This window comes from Rhinatrema bivittatum, chromosome 2, assembly GCF_901001135.1.
Source record: "Rhinatrema bivittatum chromosome 2, aRhiBiv1.1, whole genome shotgun sequence".
NCBI classification, from domain to species: Eukaryota; Metazoa; Chordata; class Amphibia; order Gymnophiona; family Rhinatrematidae; genus Rhinatrema; species Rhinatrema bivittatum.
In genome coordinates this window covers 341,536,646-341,556,177 of record NC_042616.1, presented here as the reverse complement: position 1 = coordinate 341,556,177, position 19,532 = coordinate 341,536,646, and the positions used below count along the sequence as shown (strand labels likewise).

The 19,532-nt window shown below is 41.6% G+C and overlaps 1 protein-coding gene across 3 annotated transcripts in view; it reads right to left on the bottom strand.

Moving 5' to 3' along the window:
• INO80C (INO80 complex subunit C) overlaps positions 1–19,532 on the bottom strand; it is a 122,213-nt gene that overhangs the window by 55,524 nt on the left and 47,157 nt on the right. For all 3 annotated transcript variants that reach the window (XR_003854626.1, XM_029589851.1, XM_029589852.1), the window contains exon 3: positions 3,429–3,540. Coding sequence is in view for 2 of the 3 variants with exons in the window: in XM_029589851.1 (XP_029445711.1) it covers positions 3,429–3,540 (112 nt within the window). In the remaining variant the exon portion in view is untranslated. The remainder of the gene's footprint in view (positions 1–3,428; positions 3,541–19,532) is intronic.

Genomic DNA, 19,532 nt, shown 5'->3' with positions numbered 1-19,532 from the left:
AAGCGCATACAAAGGCACACTGTATGCCCCGCCGGCAAAAACATCATTGAGCAAACGAGCACTATCTTCAGCAGGCCCCCACATCTAAGACTTGAACCAAGTCATCAGGAGTTCAAAAAAAAGCTAAAAACCTGGCTCTTCCGCCAAGCCTTCCCAGACACTTAATGCTGCCTAGATGCTATGATAAACTCAATCATGGGCGACCTCATTGAGTTACCCTACTCTGACATTTTAACTGTACTATGATTCTGAGTTCAAACGTTTCTTGTAATTATTCTATTCTATACTATGTTCAATTTGTACTCTGTTCTATTTAAAGCCCCCCCCCCCCCTTTTTTTTTTGGGCATTTCACTGTTTTATGTAAACCGGAGTGATCTGTATTTCATACAAGAACCTCGGTATATAAAAATTAAAAATAAATAAATAAATATCACAATTGATGCTGTAGAGGTATGTGAAACAGAATCAGAAGATTCATAAACTGAACAAAGAAGATGGCGGATGCCTTCTTCTGTGTCCAAATGTGGTTGAAGATAGTCAGAAGACCATTCTTCAAACTGGAGGAAAGGATTTAGTTTCTAGACACAGTCATGGATGTAGTGAACCATGTAGAAATGGTGAATGGCAATGTGGGCAGTGAGCATGGAACTTTTAAAGACTTGCTTTCCAAAGTTATCTAGAAACTTGTGGCCTTTTCCTGCAGGTGAAGGGGAATGGATCCATGTCTTTTTTTTGCAATTTTCATCATGGATTCAACCACTAATGAATTTTGAGGTAGCTGAACAATATTAAACTCTGGTGACTGCTGAACTCTGTACTTCAGGTCCAGTTTCCTAGCAGTAGGCATACTGGAAATGGGTGTTTCCCACAATCTCATCTGAAGAGCACTGAAGACAGTAGGGATTGATAAGGCTACTGGCTCAGAATATCGAGAATTTGGAGAAAACAAAGGAGCTCAAATGTGGACACAAGGTTAATCCCAACGTTTCGGTAAACTGAGAACAACAGGTCCTCCAGAGGTTAAGTATGGTCTGGTGACTTCGGCAATGGATCAGAAGAATCTTCTTCTAAATCTACTGAAATGGAGTCACTAACCCAGGACTGTAATGAAAATGTGAGTAAGAGTAGTCTAGTGGTTACAGCAGTGGACTGAAAATCAGGGTTCAAATCCTGCTACCGCACCCTGTGACCTGTGTCATTTTATCCTCCATTACCTAGGGTACAAACTTCTGAGCCCACTGGAGACAGGGAAATACCTACAATATCTGAATGTAATCAATTTTAAAGCACTCAAAAAGCAAAATATAAATCAAATAAATAAATAGATACATTGGGAGGTTTCTCCAGTAGAACTGGAGGTGGGACAGAGCGATCCCTCACCTCCAACTGGCTAGACTCCATTGCAATACAGAGGGACAATGAAGAAGCCCAAAGTATTGATTTTGGGGGAAGTATTTAGCCCTATAATAAAAACTGGAACTCCACTGGATGGGATTTCCATAAGAGGATTTTGAAATATAGATTGAAGAGACCATTCCAACTCCTTAGAATGTAGATAAAGGAAGTTTTCACCAAAGTTTTACTTTGACCAGAGATTGATATGGCCTCTGGCAGGTGATGGGACATCCATCTCAGATGCCAAGATTAGTTCCTGTACCTGGGCCTGCGATCTGCTGGAAGTGGAACTATGGAGGATATGGGGTCTGGTGTTTCTAGCCCAAACCCCTCCGCCAGTAGAGGAGGTGGACAGATTGCTCTAGTTATTGGATGTAGGGGGAATCGCACCTCTTCTCCAGGAGATCTAGGGTGAGATGTACATAGCTGTATTAGTAAAGCAGTCTTAAGAATTGGATGCTTCAATGGAGTAGAATGCTTAGATAACTAAAAAATTTGGACTTTGATCTGTTTCATTCACGTCAAGGAATCCAGAGTAGCGTATCGATGGAACTATCACCTGCATCAGTGCTGCACCATGCAATCCTGCATCATGACCTGAAAACAGGGAACCTCGTGTATTGGCAAGTTGAAAACTGAATTTCTAGAATGGGACGGGTGGTGTTGTCTTTGGTGCATTGTGCTTTGAGCGCACCAAGACAGTATATATATGTTGAACGTTTGGGAGTGACTGGAATCGAGCACTTCGATGCACCACATGCTGAGCAATTTGATTCATCAGGTGTACTGATGCACTGTGCATCAAGTGAATTAAGGAATCTGTGTCGGGCTTCTTGATGCATAATGCATCACGCGCCAATGGTGCTGATGATGACAAGAGTTGACGGCACTGATGTATCGTGCTTCGAGCGCTTGTGCTTCTTCAGTGCCAGCTCTGATGGTTCTAGAGAGACTGATGGTGACACTGGGAGGTTGATTGAACTTGACCCTGCGGCTTCAGCCTGAGCCGATAGGGGAAGTATTTGAGGAGCTACTGTTCAACTCTTTTCCCAGCAAGACAGATGAAGCTGCACTGCGGGATGAGGATCTGCTGCAACTCCTTAAAGATTTATGCAGCTCTTCAATTTGATGCTCCCCAAAGTGCTGGAGTGCAAGGACATCCGTCTATAGACATAATAATTCTGTTGGTCATGCTTCGGTTATGAGGCAAATATAGCACAGCTCATGGCCCTTAGGGATGGCCACTACCTTTCTGCAGATGCATCACCTGAAGTCGGTTGCATTTGGGAATTTTCTCTCCAACATTTTGTGGAGCAAAGCCTCTTAGAAAAAAAAAACTGCTTACTGTTTTATTTTTAGTGGCACTTTTGTGAGGCTGCCAAGGCAGTGAGGCAACTAAGTGAAGAAAACATTTAAAATTTAAAAGATTGTGTGAAAAAATTTAGAAGAGCAGTACATGTCTGTGCAAGTGCTCGGACAAAAAATGGCTAAGGAGGTTCACAAGGCAACACCCATGTGGGAATTCCCACACATGCTCAGTAGAGCTCAAAGTTCTATTATCTTGGAAAGACGAATCCGTTTGGCATTGCTGAATGAAACCACCCATATGTAATGGCTAATTCAGCCTGCTTATCAATAGAAAAGGAAATATAAATATACATACAAATGTACAGACACACAGAACTGAACTTTTAAAAGTAATTACAGTAGAAAGAGAAAGCAGCAAGCTTTAAAATACAGGGCTCCATCATTATAATTTGACATCTAAGCTAAACACTTTAAAAAGTGCAGAGTATTTTGAACACCAGACTGCTGACACAACAACTTAATGGATGCAACATCATACACACATGTAATATATTTATACTCTGTCCACAGAAAACTTTCCATGACATAATTCTTCCAAGGGAGCATATGAGGAATTCAAACAACCTAGGCAATCTTTGTGCAATAAAAAGTAATTTAGAATCCCAAAGTTGTGTGTGCAGATTTTATTATTTTTAAGTACAGGCAAAGCATCTAAGCAGCTTACAGCTAGGATCGTTCAGTTGCCATGGCAACGCCCTTTCCGAGGCGAGTATTTGCTTTAGGTTCTTCCAGGTTCTGTTCTTCTTGCCAGCTGCTGCTCCGCCAATGCCTGAGTGCTAGGAAATAAAACACAGTGTGACAGAATCAATGGAGGCTGCCGCGTCTGAATGTGGCAGATCTGCAATTTGAGTGTCCTCATCTCACCATAAACTGTGTTGCCATCTTTGCTGCATGCTCAAAATCATTATTTTACTTGCAAAACTAGAAAAATCAGTGAGGCATTTTCAAGATTTCAACTATTTCTAGATGCTATTTTTGTACCATCACTATTAGTATTTTAGTCTTCTTCCTCTGACTGACCTTCAAGCATATCTCCAGCATGATACAATGACATCACTTAAAATTTACCATGCAAAACTGAACCTTTTAGAAACTGAGCTTAACAGCCTTGTCCACTTTATTCTCCATTTTATAGTGTATAATTTTTTTCAAGGGAAAATTATTCCAAAGATCTATGAGACCTAAAACTAAGGCTAAGGATTTTGATCCTGTTTTGCAGTATGCAAGTCTCTGATGGTATACTGGAACTTAACAAGCAACTGTCATGTTTAAAATGCCCCAATTTCAGGACAACTGCCCCCTAGTTTGAGGCTGAATGGCTCATTCTCAGCTCCTCAAAAATGTATGTAACATTTACTTTTTCCCCATGCCCCTTTATAGGATGTCATACAGTTTTTCTGTACTCGGATACATTTAATTTATAAATTGAAAAATACACTATAAATGCTTCAATATTAAAAATATATTACGGACAATATCCCCCTTTGAACTATAAGAACCGGCCATCACACTAACTCAAATTTTAACAGAGAAGATGTAGAACACTCAACCTTGAAAAATGCCTCCAGTCCTCAAAATTGATTGCATTAATCATTTTTCCCATAGACACAAAATGGGGAAAATCCTTTAGGTACATCTGGCTCTTAGTATTATTAAATAATGCTTATTTTATATCTCTTTCTTCCCTATCAACTTTCAAATACAAATGGCCCTAAAAAAACAACACAAGTGCTAAGAAACCACACAGAAGAAATTAAGCAGCATGTCATAAAGCATGTAGTGCTGAATGCTCAAAAACTGCCAAGGCACCACAATCATACCTATGTCTTTCAAAGGGCTGTGGACCATTTCTTTTTTTTTTTTGCATATAATTTTTATTAAACTTGCAAAATATACAATTCAAAGTTTCAGAGATAAACCGTTACAGAAGAACCATAACATAATATACCAGAAAAACAAGTAAATTATAATAGCCCCAAGCCCCTCCCGTCCACTCACCGTACTACTAGATCCAACTCAACAAATTTTCCTCCATGTTAAAGCAATAAATTAATACATTTAGATACCCCTCTGAATTAAACAAATCCTGATCCCCTTCTTCTTAAAGCGATTTATAATGCATAGGAATAGACATAATGTGGTAGTACTTAACTTGTACCTATGGAATAACGTACATTATGTACCACCATTTCCTGCTGCTCTGTTGATAGAGAAGCCAAAAATGGTTCCCAGACAGATTGGGATATTTTGGCTCGGGTGGGGGAGCTTGCTTTCACCACTTGGGATTCCAAACACAGCAAGACAAATAAATTGTTATGCCATTCCATGACTGTTGGGGTGGTAGGTTCTAACCAATGGATAAAATACATTGTTTCCCCACCAAACAGCATTTAAGAATAAAGAATGTCCCCTTCCAACCAAGGTCCACCAACTCTGTGGTTACCCCCAGAATGCAGAGTGTCGCTGAGCCCTTTAAACTAATAGACCATCAGCTTTCAATCTGGAGGAATGTATCTTGCCAAAATTGAAATACCCCTGGACACTCCCACAGTGAGCGACTTAAAGTTGCCTCCCTCTGTCCATACTTCAAGCAGCTGCTATGGTTGACAATTCCAGCGTAGAAAGCTTGCTGGGAAGAGTAATACATTCTATTCAAAAATTTGAATTGCAATTCTCTGCAATAAACTCCCACAGAAGCACTATACGTGGCCTGTACACAGACAAAAATATCATAGTCCTCCAAATTGATAAGCAATTCCTTACCCCATGCCTGAGCAATGGATGGCAAAAGTGTATCTAAGGAAATAGAATGTAAAAATCTATTTAGGGATAAGAGAGTATATTTACCTCCCCAACATAGTCCAGTAAACTTCTGAAACCATCCTGAAGTGTACTGAGTTGTATGGGGTTGGAATATAGAGTTTACGTAGCTCTTAATCTGAGTATAAACTAGGTAATGCTGATCTTAAACCCTAAGTGTTCAACACAGTATGGAAAGGGTTGAATCTTATTGTTTTGCAAGTCCATAAAAGGTAGGACTTCTGCTATACACTGTGGACCATTTCTGAGTACCTAGCTCAGCAAAAACCAAAACCATCAAGATAGCTTGCCCTGTAGTGCAGGTGACTTCAGTTTGAATCCCCTTCCCAACTGGGTGAGTAGCAGGCAAACATGCTGACAAGGCAATGCACTCCACAATGGGAGAGAGGGAAGATTATTGCTTCTGTCGTGGTCGATGAATGTCAAAGAACTATGCTGAAGTTATACCTCAAAAAGGCATCCTTCCAGCCCTCTTAGTCATGTCACCCAAGCATGGTACCTGTTATGAGGGATCTAACAAATAGGTAAAAATGGAGAGGAAAACCCCAAATCTGACAACATAATGTTAGTTATGAAACAAAATTGTTCCAATGAAATAAACGTGTCAAAATATGAGGCTTTATTCTTGATTTTTGTAATAAATATATTCCATTGTATGAAAGCACAAAATTAAAGTGAACTTATAAACTCATCTAATCCCTGGTGTCATTTGCTAGATTCTTCTTTTCTCCATGTAGGTACATGTATGAAAAGAGGAATATCTCAAATCCTATTCCTCGACTGCCCTCTTCTTCATTCCTTATATTAGTAATGCTATATACAGGGCAATCAAGGTTCCTATTTAGAAGCATCAAAATAAACTTCTCTACTGGAAAAAAAAAAGATGCTTAGTAGGTATGAATATGGATAGTAACAACCATTCCTACTTAAGAATAGTATAAACAAAGTGCAAATCATGAAAAATACTTGACAAAAAACAACAAAACTCCAATAGTTTTCTCTAATTACACATCTACTAGAAGGTCATTTTTGGTAGGTTAGAGATTCACATGTGGGCGAAGTCTGCCTGTGCAGCTAAATTTTCTGCCTGTGATACATAAACTAAACTCAGTGTAACGGAGAGGTATGAATCCTTGAAACATCTCAAACAGAATTTCATAAACATGCTGTTGACCTAAGTGGCCGTCTTTTGGACAGAGGATACCCTAAATCCTGTGTGAGACGGGCATATTTGAGAGCCAAATTCACAAACAGAGACTGGTTATTCTTGCCATGCATATCTGAGAACAATACAGAGATTTTGACATGTGTGATTCCCTTCTCCCCGATGGCATCAATGATGAAGGAAGTAATTTCATGTAATTGGCACATTCTTCAGAATCACTCCGAATTTGAAACTGGTCCCAGATTTACTTACACTAAGGCAGTGGTTCTCAACCCTGTCCTGGGGACCCCCCCAGCCAGTCGGGTTTTCAGGATATCCACAATGAATATGCATGAGAGAAAATTTGCATACACTGCCTCCATAACATGCAAATTTTCTCTCATGCATATTCATTGTGGATATCCTGAAAACCCAACTGGCTGGAGGGGTCCCCAGGACAGGGTTGAGAACCACTGCACTAAGGGGACCAACCTAAAAGATCAATTAGTTCATTCAGATTCCATGCTTCCACAAACAAGTCAGGAGCCGGGTGTTCACAAGGCTGGTGAATCATGCTCGGTATGTGATGTGATGTGTGACACTTCATATGTAACTTCAGTGAATTCTTCAGTAACGATAGTTTTGAATCAACACACTACGTGTAGATCCACAGGGGTAATATACATCATGATTTGCCCCGTAAGTTGATCTATGTGGGGAAAACTACACGACAGCTAAGGGTGAGAATGACTGAACAACGGTCGAGCCTGGCTACCAAGCGTTTAAATGCCCCAATCGTCATGCATTGTTTGGAGAATGAACATTCATTCAATGATTTAAAAGTTTGTGCCATACAACAAATTTTGCCGCACTGGCGGGGGTGAGACATCAATAAAAAGCTGATGCAAGCTGAGCAAAAATGGATATACCATTTAGACACCTTACATCCTAAGGGATTAAATGCGGAACAAGAATTAAATGCCTTTCTGTAATACATCATGGAGTCGCTGACGTCATTTTGTTGACGTCTCTGCTGATTGGCTGCTCTGCTTTTTTTTAAGTTGACAGCGGGTGGTAAGATGGTCTCTTTTCCCGTTGGATTCAAGTCAGTCGAGACGAGAGTCGTCCTGAAGAAGGTTGGAGTGTGCTCTACCAACACCAGATAAGTGATGAGACTATGTCAACATGAACTTACTAAAGTTTTTTGTTTGTATAGGATGCTGTAAAGCGAATATTGAATATAAGCGAGAACTGTTGAAGTGGAGTGCCCTTTTAATATTGGCGGGAAAGGCTGAACATCAACAGCTCCTGAAGAAGCTGTATAGCGAAACATCGGCCGGGTGTCGAGCTGATACCTTTTTCTGTTTTTTGAAATTTTGGGATTACAGAGAGTTGAAAAAAATATATATATAAAAAAATTGGAAAATATTGATTTAAAAAGAATAGAAAAACAACATTGCAATGGACTTGTACTGCAGATGATTAAAAGATCGGATGGCTTCCTTTTACAAACGAGCAGGGAAGGACGTCGTCAGGCTTGCTGATGTGGTATAGATACATTCTGTAGTATTGTGTGTGGTTTTAAGTGGTGCCGAGCGAGAGAGAATTTTTTTGGCATTTTTCCTTTTTTTGGATACATTAGATATTTAAAAGCCATTAGGCAGATAAGTAAAACATTATCTGCCTAAATGGCGTAGCAGTGATATCTGGCGACTTATACGGTTACAGTCTAGCCGAATAAATCTTTATCCACCTAGAATTTAGCAGGATATTCCTGGGGTGGGCGGCAGGCGTTCCAGGGAGGAGCAGAGTTAGCCAGTTAGGTTAACCAACTAACTCAGATATTCAGAGTTAGCTGGTGAACTTAACCGGCTATCTCTGGCCGTGCTGCAGGCAGCTCTAAAGTGAGTCAGATATACCTATCCGGCTACCTTTTAAGATAGCTGGGTATATTCAGCGGCGCTGCTGCGCCACTGAATATCCCGGTTAAGTTAGCTGGATAGGTGTATGTGTAACATATCTAAATGCTCAGCAGCAGCACTATGAGCATTACTTTGTACTTGTCCACATTCAATTTCCTCTTCCATTTGAATCTCCCGTTCTTCCAGTCTCGCAAGGCCCTGCAATTTCACACAATCCGCTAGTAATTTAACAACTTGGAAATAATTTTGTATCATCTCTAAATCTGATCACCTCACTCATCATTCCTCTTTCCAGATCATTTATAAATATATTAAAAAGCACCGGTACCAGTACAGATCCTTAAGGTTCTCCACTGTTTACCTTTCTCCACTGAAATAACTGATCATTTAATCCTAATCTCTGTTTCCTATTTTTTAACCAGTTTGCAGTCCACAAAAGTGTATTGTCTCCTATCCCATGACTTAAAATTTTCTCAGGGATCTCTCATGGGAACTTTGTCAAACACCTTCTGAAAATCCAAATATAGTATATTCACTAGCATACCTTTACCAAATGTTTATTAACTCCTTAAAAAAAAAATGTAGCAGATTGGTGAGACAAGATTTCCATTGTGTAAATTCATGCTGGCTGTATCCCATGTCTTTCTATATGTTCTGTGATTTTGTTCTTTAGAATAGTTTCCATGATTTTTCCCAGCACTGAAGTCAGATTCACTGGCCTACAGTTTCCTGGTTCTCCCCGAAGCCCTTTATAAAGATCCAGGTAACACCAGCACCGTCCAGTCTTCAGGTACAATAGATGATTTTAATGATAGATACAAATTACTAGTAATAGATGTACAATTTCATTTTTTAGTTTTTTTTTAGAACTCTAGGGTGTATACCATCGGTCCAGGCAATTTGCTATCTTTAGTTTATCATGGATTTTTGCAGTGTGAAAGTCTCGTTTGACTTGGAGAATAGCTTGACGGTACGTATGTAAAGTATTGATGTAGGTTGCTTTATGTGGAGCGGATGGTTGTTTGCGCCATGAGCGTTCTTTGGATCTTAGGTCCTGTTTAATCTTATTTAGTTCGGTGGAGTACCAAGGTTTTCTTTTCTCAAAATGTGTTAGGGGTATTTCTTTGTAGATAATGGGGCACAACTCGTTGGCAATGGAAGTGGTAAGATTGGTCCAGGAAAGTAGTGCAGTGTCTGGGTTGGTGAGGTCGAGATTGTTGCTTACTTTATCGAAGGCTAGGGTAAGCTCTTCGGTGGTGCAGGGTTTACGGAAGGAGATGATTTTACTGAGTTTTTGTGAGGCAGGTAGGGGGGAGCTGGTCGTGAGGAGGGCATTGATAAGGCAGTGGTCGGACCATGGTACTGGGGTGACTACAGGAGGGGTAGAGGTAGTGATTTTAGAATTAACAAAGAGGAGGTCAAGGGTATGACCTACTTTGTGTGTGGGTTCAGTGATAATTTGACTGAAGCCCAGGGTTTGAGGGTGTCCAAAAAAATCTCACAGGCAGGGGTGGCAGGGTGGACATCCACATGGAGATTGAAATCTCCTAGTATAATAGTAGGGAGGTCTGCTTTGATGTTGACAGTAAAGTATTCAATGATGGGTGAAGGATCGTGTTCAATTAGGCCTGGGGGGGGGGGGCATAGACGAGGCAGACCTGCAGGGATTTGGATTTAAATAGTACAATTTCCAATTTGGGAGGGGAAAGGGAGGTTTGGAGTTTGAGGCTAAGGCTTTTTTTGGCCGCCAGGAGTAACCATCCACCTCTCCTTTTTGGCCTTGGAATAGAGAGGATATCGTAGGTTTTTGTTGGGAGCTGATTTAGGAAAACCTGGTCTGTGATTTTTAACCAGGATTCCGTGATGGCACATATGTCGTGGTTGGAGTCAGTAAGCAGGTCGTATAGTATAGGTCCTTTTTTCTGTATGGATTGCGCATTAAAGAGGGAAATGGCTAGTGTGGTTAGGCCCAGAAATTTTGTGAGAGGGGAGATCATGATGGGTACTAGGGATTTGTGATGGTTGGAAGGTGTGAGGGCGTATAGGGGGGGTTTACGTAGTAAGGGGTGGTGCCGACTAGGTATGGTGAGGAGGCACATAGCTGTGGCTTTGAGAAAGAAGTGTTGTGGTGGTGGGGGGGGGGGGGGGGGAGGGATGAGGAAACACTTAAGCAGAGCTAGTACAATTAAAGATGAAAAAGGATGAGCAGCAGCAATGGGCTAATTAAGCAGATAATCTATTAGCCTGGTCACAGAAATTAGCAAGGTTGCAAAGGGGACACACGAAGGGGCGCACTAAGGGGCAGGCCCCTTAGGTCGCGCTCCTTTGTGTGCGCGGCGCCGTAGAGGTAAGCCCAAATTTAAAGGGCTGCATGGGCCGGCCTCCCGGGCGTCTGCAAAGACGCGGCTCCAAAGCCTGATTGGTGGCTCAGGGCGCAGGGAGGGTGTGTGGGCGTCTCAGTTTCGGCGTAGTCCCTTACTTTCTTTCTCTCTCTCTCTCTCAATTGGTTTGGAGTCGGCGGCTTTCTTGGTATTGTTTTTGATTTCTCGGCATGTTGTCTGTGTGGCTCTGCTCTTTCCTCTCTCCCATGCGGAGATTCTCTCTCTCTCACGCTGCTTCTCTTACACTTTCCTTCCAGTCGTGTCCCCTCTCTTCCGGTGGGGCTGCGATGGAGGTACTGGTCGGGTCGGCAACTCGTGGTTTGGGGGAGGGGAGGAGGGCAGCAGGCCTCCATTCGGCAGCGAGACGGTAGCGCATTATTATTTACTGTTTGTTTTATTGTTAATTTCACAATTTGCAAACTTCCAATGTTTTTTAGCTGTAAACCACTGTATTCAGCACAGATTGTAATCCTCTATATGTTCTATCGTTACACATGTAAAACTTTATATGTACTGTTATACCTGTAAACCGTTGTGAAGGCCAGTACCAAACAATGGTATATAAAAATCTACAAATAAAAAAAACAATGCAATGGGGCACAAAATGGGTATTACCTTGCTTTTAACTGAGAGATTTCTATGCCTGCACAGTACTCTGGAATACTTTTGAAGTCCATATTGCTAACTTCATCTTTAAGCTTTTGCCATCTATACAAGTGCAATTCTTTCATATTCTCTTGTTCAATTTTTAGGGAAAAAATAGCTCAGCAGCATTTGCCTGAAGTATGTAGGTCTTGTATTTTTTTCTTTTTAATGAAATGGAGACAAAGATAGACAGATGGAAATGACAAAAGAGAACACTGTGCCAAACAAAATGAATTACCTGTACAGTTTGAAATCTGTGCCAGAAGGAATTAAAAAGGCTTTAATGCATTTATACCTGTAAATTTCAATTATCAAATGTGATGACTGTGCTGTAATTTCTCTATATCCCAGAAGAGCCACAACAAGGAAAACAACATATTTCTACAAAATTACACATGCATCTAGCTCTTAAATTTTACTACAGAAATATGTTCTTACATATGGCAAGGTGCAATGGTCCCAGAGTTAATCACTGCATGACAAATCTTATTAAAATTCATCCCCTGGATCAGGATTTTTTTTCTAATTGAACTATAAATGTGCATGTTTTAAAAATGAGTGTTCCCACAATGAGGCAAATGATAGAAGAAAAGGAATAACACATTTTCAAAAATATGCTAGGGGAACATGGATGGCAGCAAAGAATGCTAAACTTGGGCATACTGGGGCTCAATGTATTTCTTTAGCAGCAAGGAAAAGCTCACACTACATGCAAAAACAGCCACGAAGGGAACTATTCACTTCCTGCAAACAGGTAGGATAACTACAGCCAGAGATGCATCTAAATCCAGTGTTTCCAACCAGTGTGCTGCAGCAGAACTTCAAGGGTGCTGGGAAATTTGTAGGCTGCCAGCAGAGAGAAGAGGGGTGGGCAGTTAGCAGCCATTGCTGCTCACGCCAAAGTCTTTGTCTCTCTCCTACAACCCCCTCATACAATCCCTTCTGCTGGCAGGAGTGTTACCTGCTGCTGTCTCCCCTCTGAAGATGGAATTATGCAGGGCCACCAGGTCTTGACAGACTACAGGGCCCTTTGTGAGCCCAACTTCACAGGAGCCTGGAAGAAGAGGAGGCAGCAGCAGCAGCAGAAGGTATTTCTGCTGGTGGGAAGCAATTCCGTATTGAGAGAGCGGGAGAATGGTGGCGTTCTTATTGTATATAGAAGGCATTGTATACGTTATTTCAATTCTCCACAAGTTTTACAACTAGTACCCACTAACATGAAGTCAAATATCTCAGTGGTATCTACCGTATTCTATATGCTGTGGACCGCACATTGTATCAGGAATAAATCCTTTGACATACATGATTTAGCTATTTCATCAGCTGGGAATATATTTACCTTAATGGAGTCCTGGCTTCTATTGATTTATTTACATTTGATTCTACCCTTCTGAAAATAGCACTCGAGGTGGATAACAGCAATAAAGAATAAATACCATATATCCTATATATACTGTATGTGGGCAAACCCTAAATTAGTGTTTCTTTTCAGTTCTAGTTCTGCAAGATGTTTTGGGAGGGGGAAACCCTGGAAGTCTCATTACTCAAAGTTAATCTAAAATGTTTTAATTGTTGAGGGAGTAATACTACTGAATGACCACTGGATGGCATTTATTGCGGGGAAGGTTTATATGTTATCTTAATGTTGTGAATTTGGAGTGGTGTATTGGTCCCCTTAAGAGTGTAGGTTTGGGTGATTGGTGGAAGAAGTGTCCTGGGAAGATATAAAACTGGGAGGTTTTGGTGGGAGTTTGTCCTTTCTAGGATGGAGCTGGGAAAGAGAGGGAACTCCAGGATGTACTTAAACTGGAGTATCTAGCCTGTGGGTTAGCAGGCATGGAAATCACCCCAGTTTAGAGTGGGGCCCTGCAGGGGCTTCTCCCCTTAAGGGAAGCCTGAGGCCGTGGGTGTGAAGGATTAATTTCCTCATCTTAAGGGTGAATTAACAGAGTTAATTCACCCTTATTCAATCTACAACGGTCTAAGAGATCTCTGATTCCCATCATGATTTCCCCTCTAACCCAATTCCTAGGCCTATCTTTAATCACACTAACCCTCCTCAACTCCCAATCACTGTCAAAAAAATCTCACTTGCTCAATGACTACCTCCTGGACACTCAACCGGACCTGTGTGCTATAACTGAAACCTGGTTGAAAAACACGGATACACCCCTAATCAACCAATTACCGACACAACTATATGACTTTTTCTCTATCCCCAGAACTAAAAAAAGAGGAGGAGGACTACTGCTAGCAGCAAAAAAAGAACTAAGACTAGCCCAGCACGCAATTAAAACTTCGACCAAACTTGAAATCGGACTATTCATATCCACCCAGCTCCAAATCTGCCTCATCTACGCCCCACCTGGGCTCCTAGACTCCGACCCATCGCCTCTCATAGAACTTGTAGCTAAACACATCAATACCAACTCACCAGCAATCCTGCTAGGAGACTTCAACGTGCATGTTGACTCCCCATCTCCCTCCGCCAACTGCGAAGCCCTCCTTCTCTTCCTTCCTGGCCATGGGTTTCAAACAAATTATCAACAAACCCACGCACAAAGCAGGACACACACTAGATTTAATATTCACAAATGATCCGATCTCGCCCACTTCTCTTCCTTCTTATACTCCCATCCCATGGTCAGATCACTCGATGATAGAAACTGAACTATCCATAAAGAAAAAACCGACCACCAACATCCCTAAATCGTCGATCCAATTCAGAAAACCATGCTCCATGGAAGCCCTCAGCAAAACTCTCACCAAAGACCTAACTAACCTGGACCTCACAAATGCGGACACCGCCATGAACTCTTGGCTATCACCCGTTCAGCAGCTGATAAAATATGCCCCTTAACATCCAAAGACATCAACCCTGCCCGTACTAACAAAAAACCCTGGTTCTCATCAGAATTAAGAAAACTCAAACAAGACCTACAACATAAAGAACAAAACTGGCGGAAGGATCCCACCACCTCCACACTGGCCAACAAAACCGCAATGAGCTACTATAGGGCCACCATTCTTCGCACCAAAAGGGATTTCTACGCCAAAAAAATACACGGCTTCCTATACGACCCAAAAACACTATTCTCATATGTCGCAGCTCTCACCACCCCTATTCTTCCAATCATCCCAAGGGAAGAGGCACAAAACAAATCCTCTGAACTGGCAGCTTTCTTCGACAACAAAATAAAAAATTTACTTAATCCGCTGACATCTTCCAACCCTACTCCAAACACCCAGCCACCACCTGACCAAAACCACGACCCATCGATACACAAACGGTCACTAGAATCTTTTGATCCTACATCATCCTTGGAAATTGAATCTATTATCAAGAAAATGAAGCCCTCTTCACACCCAATAGACCAAATTCCGACCAAATTCCTTCTCACAATCCCAAACACCATCACCAAACCTCTGGCCGACATCATAAATTGTTCCCTCACTCAAGGAACAGTCCCGGATGCTTTAAAAACAGCCTCTCAGAAGAAAGCAGAGACTATGGAGGGATCCAAGATGGCCGACGCATAGTCTGCAGTGTGAACTCAGTCGGGCTGAATTCCTAAATTGAATTACCTGATACTTCGTTTGTTCCTGAATGGGAAGGAAAAGGAAACCTCGAGCTGGGAACTTCCCTGCAGTACCTACTCATGTTACCTTGACTGGCCCGATGGACACGCACATTCTGCGAAGCAGCCCAATATCGGGGCCTCAGCCGCTGGAGGGAGGGGGAGGGGAATTGGAGCTCCCCTCTCTCCCTGGCTCAATTTCGTCTTTGAGCCCCGAAGAGAGACTGCCACCCGAAAATCCTGCTCTCGCCAGCAGTAACCGTGAATTGGAGGGAACGCCGACAGCCCACGCGGCAGTTGGGGCGCTACCAGCAGGGTCCATACCGGTGGCAATGGTGGCGGAGAGCCCAGGATATACCCTGGGCCAACTGCAGGACATCGAGCAAGGAGCTAGACCGAAGGAACCTGGTCCAGTCAGCAAAGGTACTGTTCCCAAGCAATTTGGTGAGATTTCAGCTTTAACCTCAGTAACAAGATCATCTGTCTTCACTTTAGAGAATATCTGGGACGCTATTTTGGAGTTAAAAGCTCTGATAACTCAGCAAGTTTCTACTTTAACTTTGAAATGTGGAGACTTGGAAAGTAAAATGACTGAGATATCAAATGTGACAACTGAATATGAACAACAACTAATATCAGTAAGGGTTCAATCTAACTCTGTGCAACAGACGCAAGTGGCATTAATTAAGGAAAATATAAATTTGAACACGAGGATAGAAGCATTAGAGAATTCTGTAAGAAACAGGAACCTCAAATTAATAAACTTTCCAAAATTGCCGTTAATTCCTCCCAGGGAGATGTTTAAGAGGTACCTGGTAGAGGTATTGAAGGTTCCGGAAAATGTGATCCCTCCGGTTTCAAAAATATATTATATACCACAGTTAAAAAAGGCTCCTGAGAATCAGCGTGGAGATCAGGCTAAAGATGAGGTGTTTACACCATTAACACCAGTGAGAGAGCCTACTATAGACGAGTCAGCATTGCTGGAGACCTCTGACACAGAGATGGCTGTACCCGCTACATTAATTGTAACCTTAACTTTAGAACTGGATAAAGAATGGCTATTAAAATTGTATTTTCGTTATAGAACTGAGCAGTTCCTGCACCACAAGGTTAAAATATTTCCAGACGTCGCCAGGCAGACTCAAAAGAAAAGAAGACAGTTTTTGTTAATGCATACACAAGTTCAACAAATTGGGGGTATATTTTTCCTTAAGTTTCCATGCAAATGCATGATTAAATTTCAAAATAAATCCTATGTTTTTTATGATCCTCCCCAACTTACTCAGTTTTTGGTTGGGAAAACACAACCTGCTGTACTTGATGGGAATCCCTAGGCATAATATCCTTGCGAATCTCATTGTATAATGGCTGTTTTTGTGACTATTGCTATTTCTTCATAAATATTTTCTTTAGGTTAAGAGATGGATCTTTCCTATCTTGAGGACTAGAATTTAAAGATTGAGAGTAAATTTGAAATGTATGCATGGTACATGTTTAAAATAATTGTTTCTTTGATAACTGGTGATACTCTCATATCTTTTATTATTTTTCTGTTAAGATGTAATGTCTTGTTTAATTAAAAATTGCATAAATAAAAAATAAAAAAAAACCAGCCTCTCTGAAACCACTACTATAAAAACCTAACTTGGACCCATCCAATCCCATAAATTTCCGCCCCATTGCCAACCTACCTTTCATAGCCAAGCTAATGGAAAAACTGGTCAATACTCGGCTCACAGACTACCTCGACTCCCACGACATTCTATACCCATCACAATTCGGATTCAGAAAACGCAGAAATACAGAATCTCTCCTACTCTCATTAACGGACAACATCCTGATGGGCCTCGACAAAGGTCAATCATACTTGCTAGCTCTGCTAGACATCTCGGCAGCGTTCGACACAGTTAGCCACACAATCTTCATCAACCGTCTGATGGATATAGGCATCTCAGGTTCTGCACTCCTCTGGTTAAAATCCTTTCTAAGCGACAGGTATTACAAAGTAAAAATAATCAACAAAGAGTCTCCCCCTGTAGCCGCCAAGCAAGGAGTTCCCCAGGGTTCCTAGCTCTCACCAACCCTATTCAACATATATCTTCTCCCCCTATGCCAACTACTCAATAACCTCAACCTCACCTATTTCATTTATGTGGACGACGTGCAGATCCTAATCCCCATCAAGGATCCCATCTCCGACACTCTAAACTATTGGAATAGCTGCCTACATGCTATCAATCTTCTTCTCACAAGCCTCAGCCTTGTTCTCAATACGTCCAAGACTGAACTGCTGGTCATCTCCCCCAATGATAATAACCCACTAGCCAACTCTACTAATACACCATTAGTAAATCAAGTGAGAGACCTGGGAGCCATCCTAGACTCCAGAATGAACCTTAAAAAATTCATTAACACCACCACTAAAGAAGGCTTTTACAAACTTCAGGTCCTAAAACAGTTAAGACCTCTCCTTCACTTCCATGACTACCGCTCGGTCCTTCAAGCCATACTATTCTCAAAGATTGACTATTGTAATGCGCTTCTGCTTGGTCTCCCGGCTTCTTCTACCAAACCTCTTCAGATGCTGCAAAACGCTGCAGCCAGGATCCTCACAAACACTCGCCGTATGGACCACATCACACCGATTTTAAAAATACTTCACTGGCTACCCATCTGCTACAGAATTCTCTTCAAGACACTGACCATCATTCACAAAACCATATTTCAGCAATCCTCTCTCCAACTCACCATACCCCTCAAACCACACTCCTCAGCAAGACCAACCAGATCTGCATACAGAGACTCCCTCCAGGTTCCCCCGAACAAATCCGCTATACATAACGCCATTGAAAAACGAGCGCTATCAACTGCTGGACCGCATCACTGGAATTCTCTCCCGCCAGATCTCCGCAAGGAACGTTGTCATATCACAGTCAGAAAAAAATTAAAAACATGGCTGTTTGCCCAAGCATTTCCCTGAATAAATCCTTATGGTAACCCACACGGACCTACACTCCACCATTGGTCCTCTTTCCGCCTCACAAAGGAATTATTCTCTGCTAACTGCGCTCTTATATAACTTGCCTAATCGACCCCTCTGTGTAAATTGTATATAATTTTACCAAGTGTAAATTTAAAGTGTAAATTGTATTTAATTTTACCATGTAAGCAACCGCTCTCTGCTCACATGCATGGCTCTCCAGTTAGAAATCGTTAATCTATCCCTTTTTTCTAACAGTCCTGTTCGACATTCCCTGTTGTAATGTAACTTTCGCTTTCAGTTTTAACTGGTTTACCCCCTAGTTTATTGTAAACCGGTACGATAAGACTTGGTCTTGAGCATCGGTATATTAAAAGAATTTAAATAAATAAATAAATCAGGACCAGGAACGATGGCAAGCCTAAATGCTTCCTTCCCTTGAGGAAATGGCCACTTGGACGGAGAATGAGAAATTAGGTTTTAGCTATAATTTAATTTCCTTGAGTCCTGTTAAACCAGTCTTTACCAATGGGATATCACTGCTCCACAGCTGCTGGAGACAGAGGACACACCCTCATTCTTTTCATTCCCCTACTGTCACCCTTGGATATAAGGGAGGTGTGTGCTGAGGCAATCACCAGTACCCTACTGTCATATCAGTGAGCTTCGCAACAGGACTTGAATACATGATTAGCTTTCTACTTTGCTTAATTTTTACTGTCACAAAAATAGGGAAGAAGCTCCCTGCTATATCAGCCTTGCTGCCTCCTCAGGCTATGTTTTCTAATTTTTGTATCTTTTTTTTTTTTTTTGAGGCGCCAAGGTTACTCAAATAATATATATTGGGGAGAAGTTAAAGGAAAAGGGAAGACAGAAAAAAGGAGGAATAACAAACAAAAAGAAAAACAGTATATTGCCTACCTTAGTAGGAATATAAGATCCATTGGCTGCCACTGTTTTCCTGGGCAGATTGTGGACTGGTCTAGCAGGACTCAAGGAAAGGCAATTATTAGGTAAGATCTAATTTCATATTCCTTTTCTTCCTGCTAGACCAGTTTTTACCAATGAGAGGTTCAAAAGCCTTACCTATAATGGGCAGGCGGAAGACAGAGCTGCCTTCAGGACTCCCGTCAAAGGCTGAGTCTGCCTTGGCTCTTACATTCAATCTACAGAACCTTATGAAAGAGTGAAAAGATGAACATTCTGCAGATCTCATCGGAGACACTGCCGATGGCTTTGCTCTCAATGCTAGCTGTGCCTGGTGGAATATGCTCAGAGCCTAGCCAGTGCTCTTC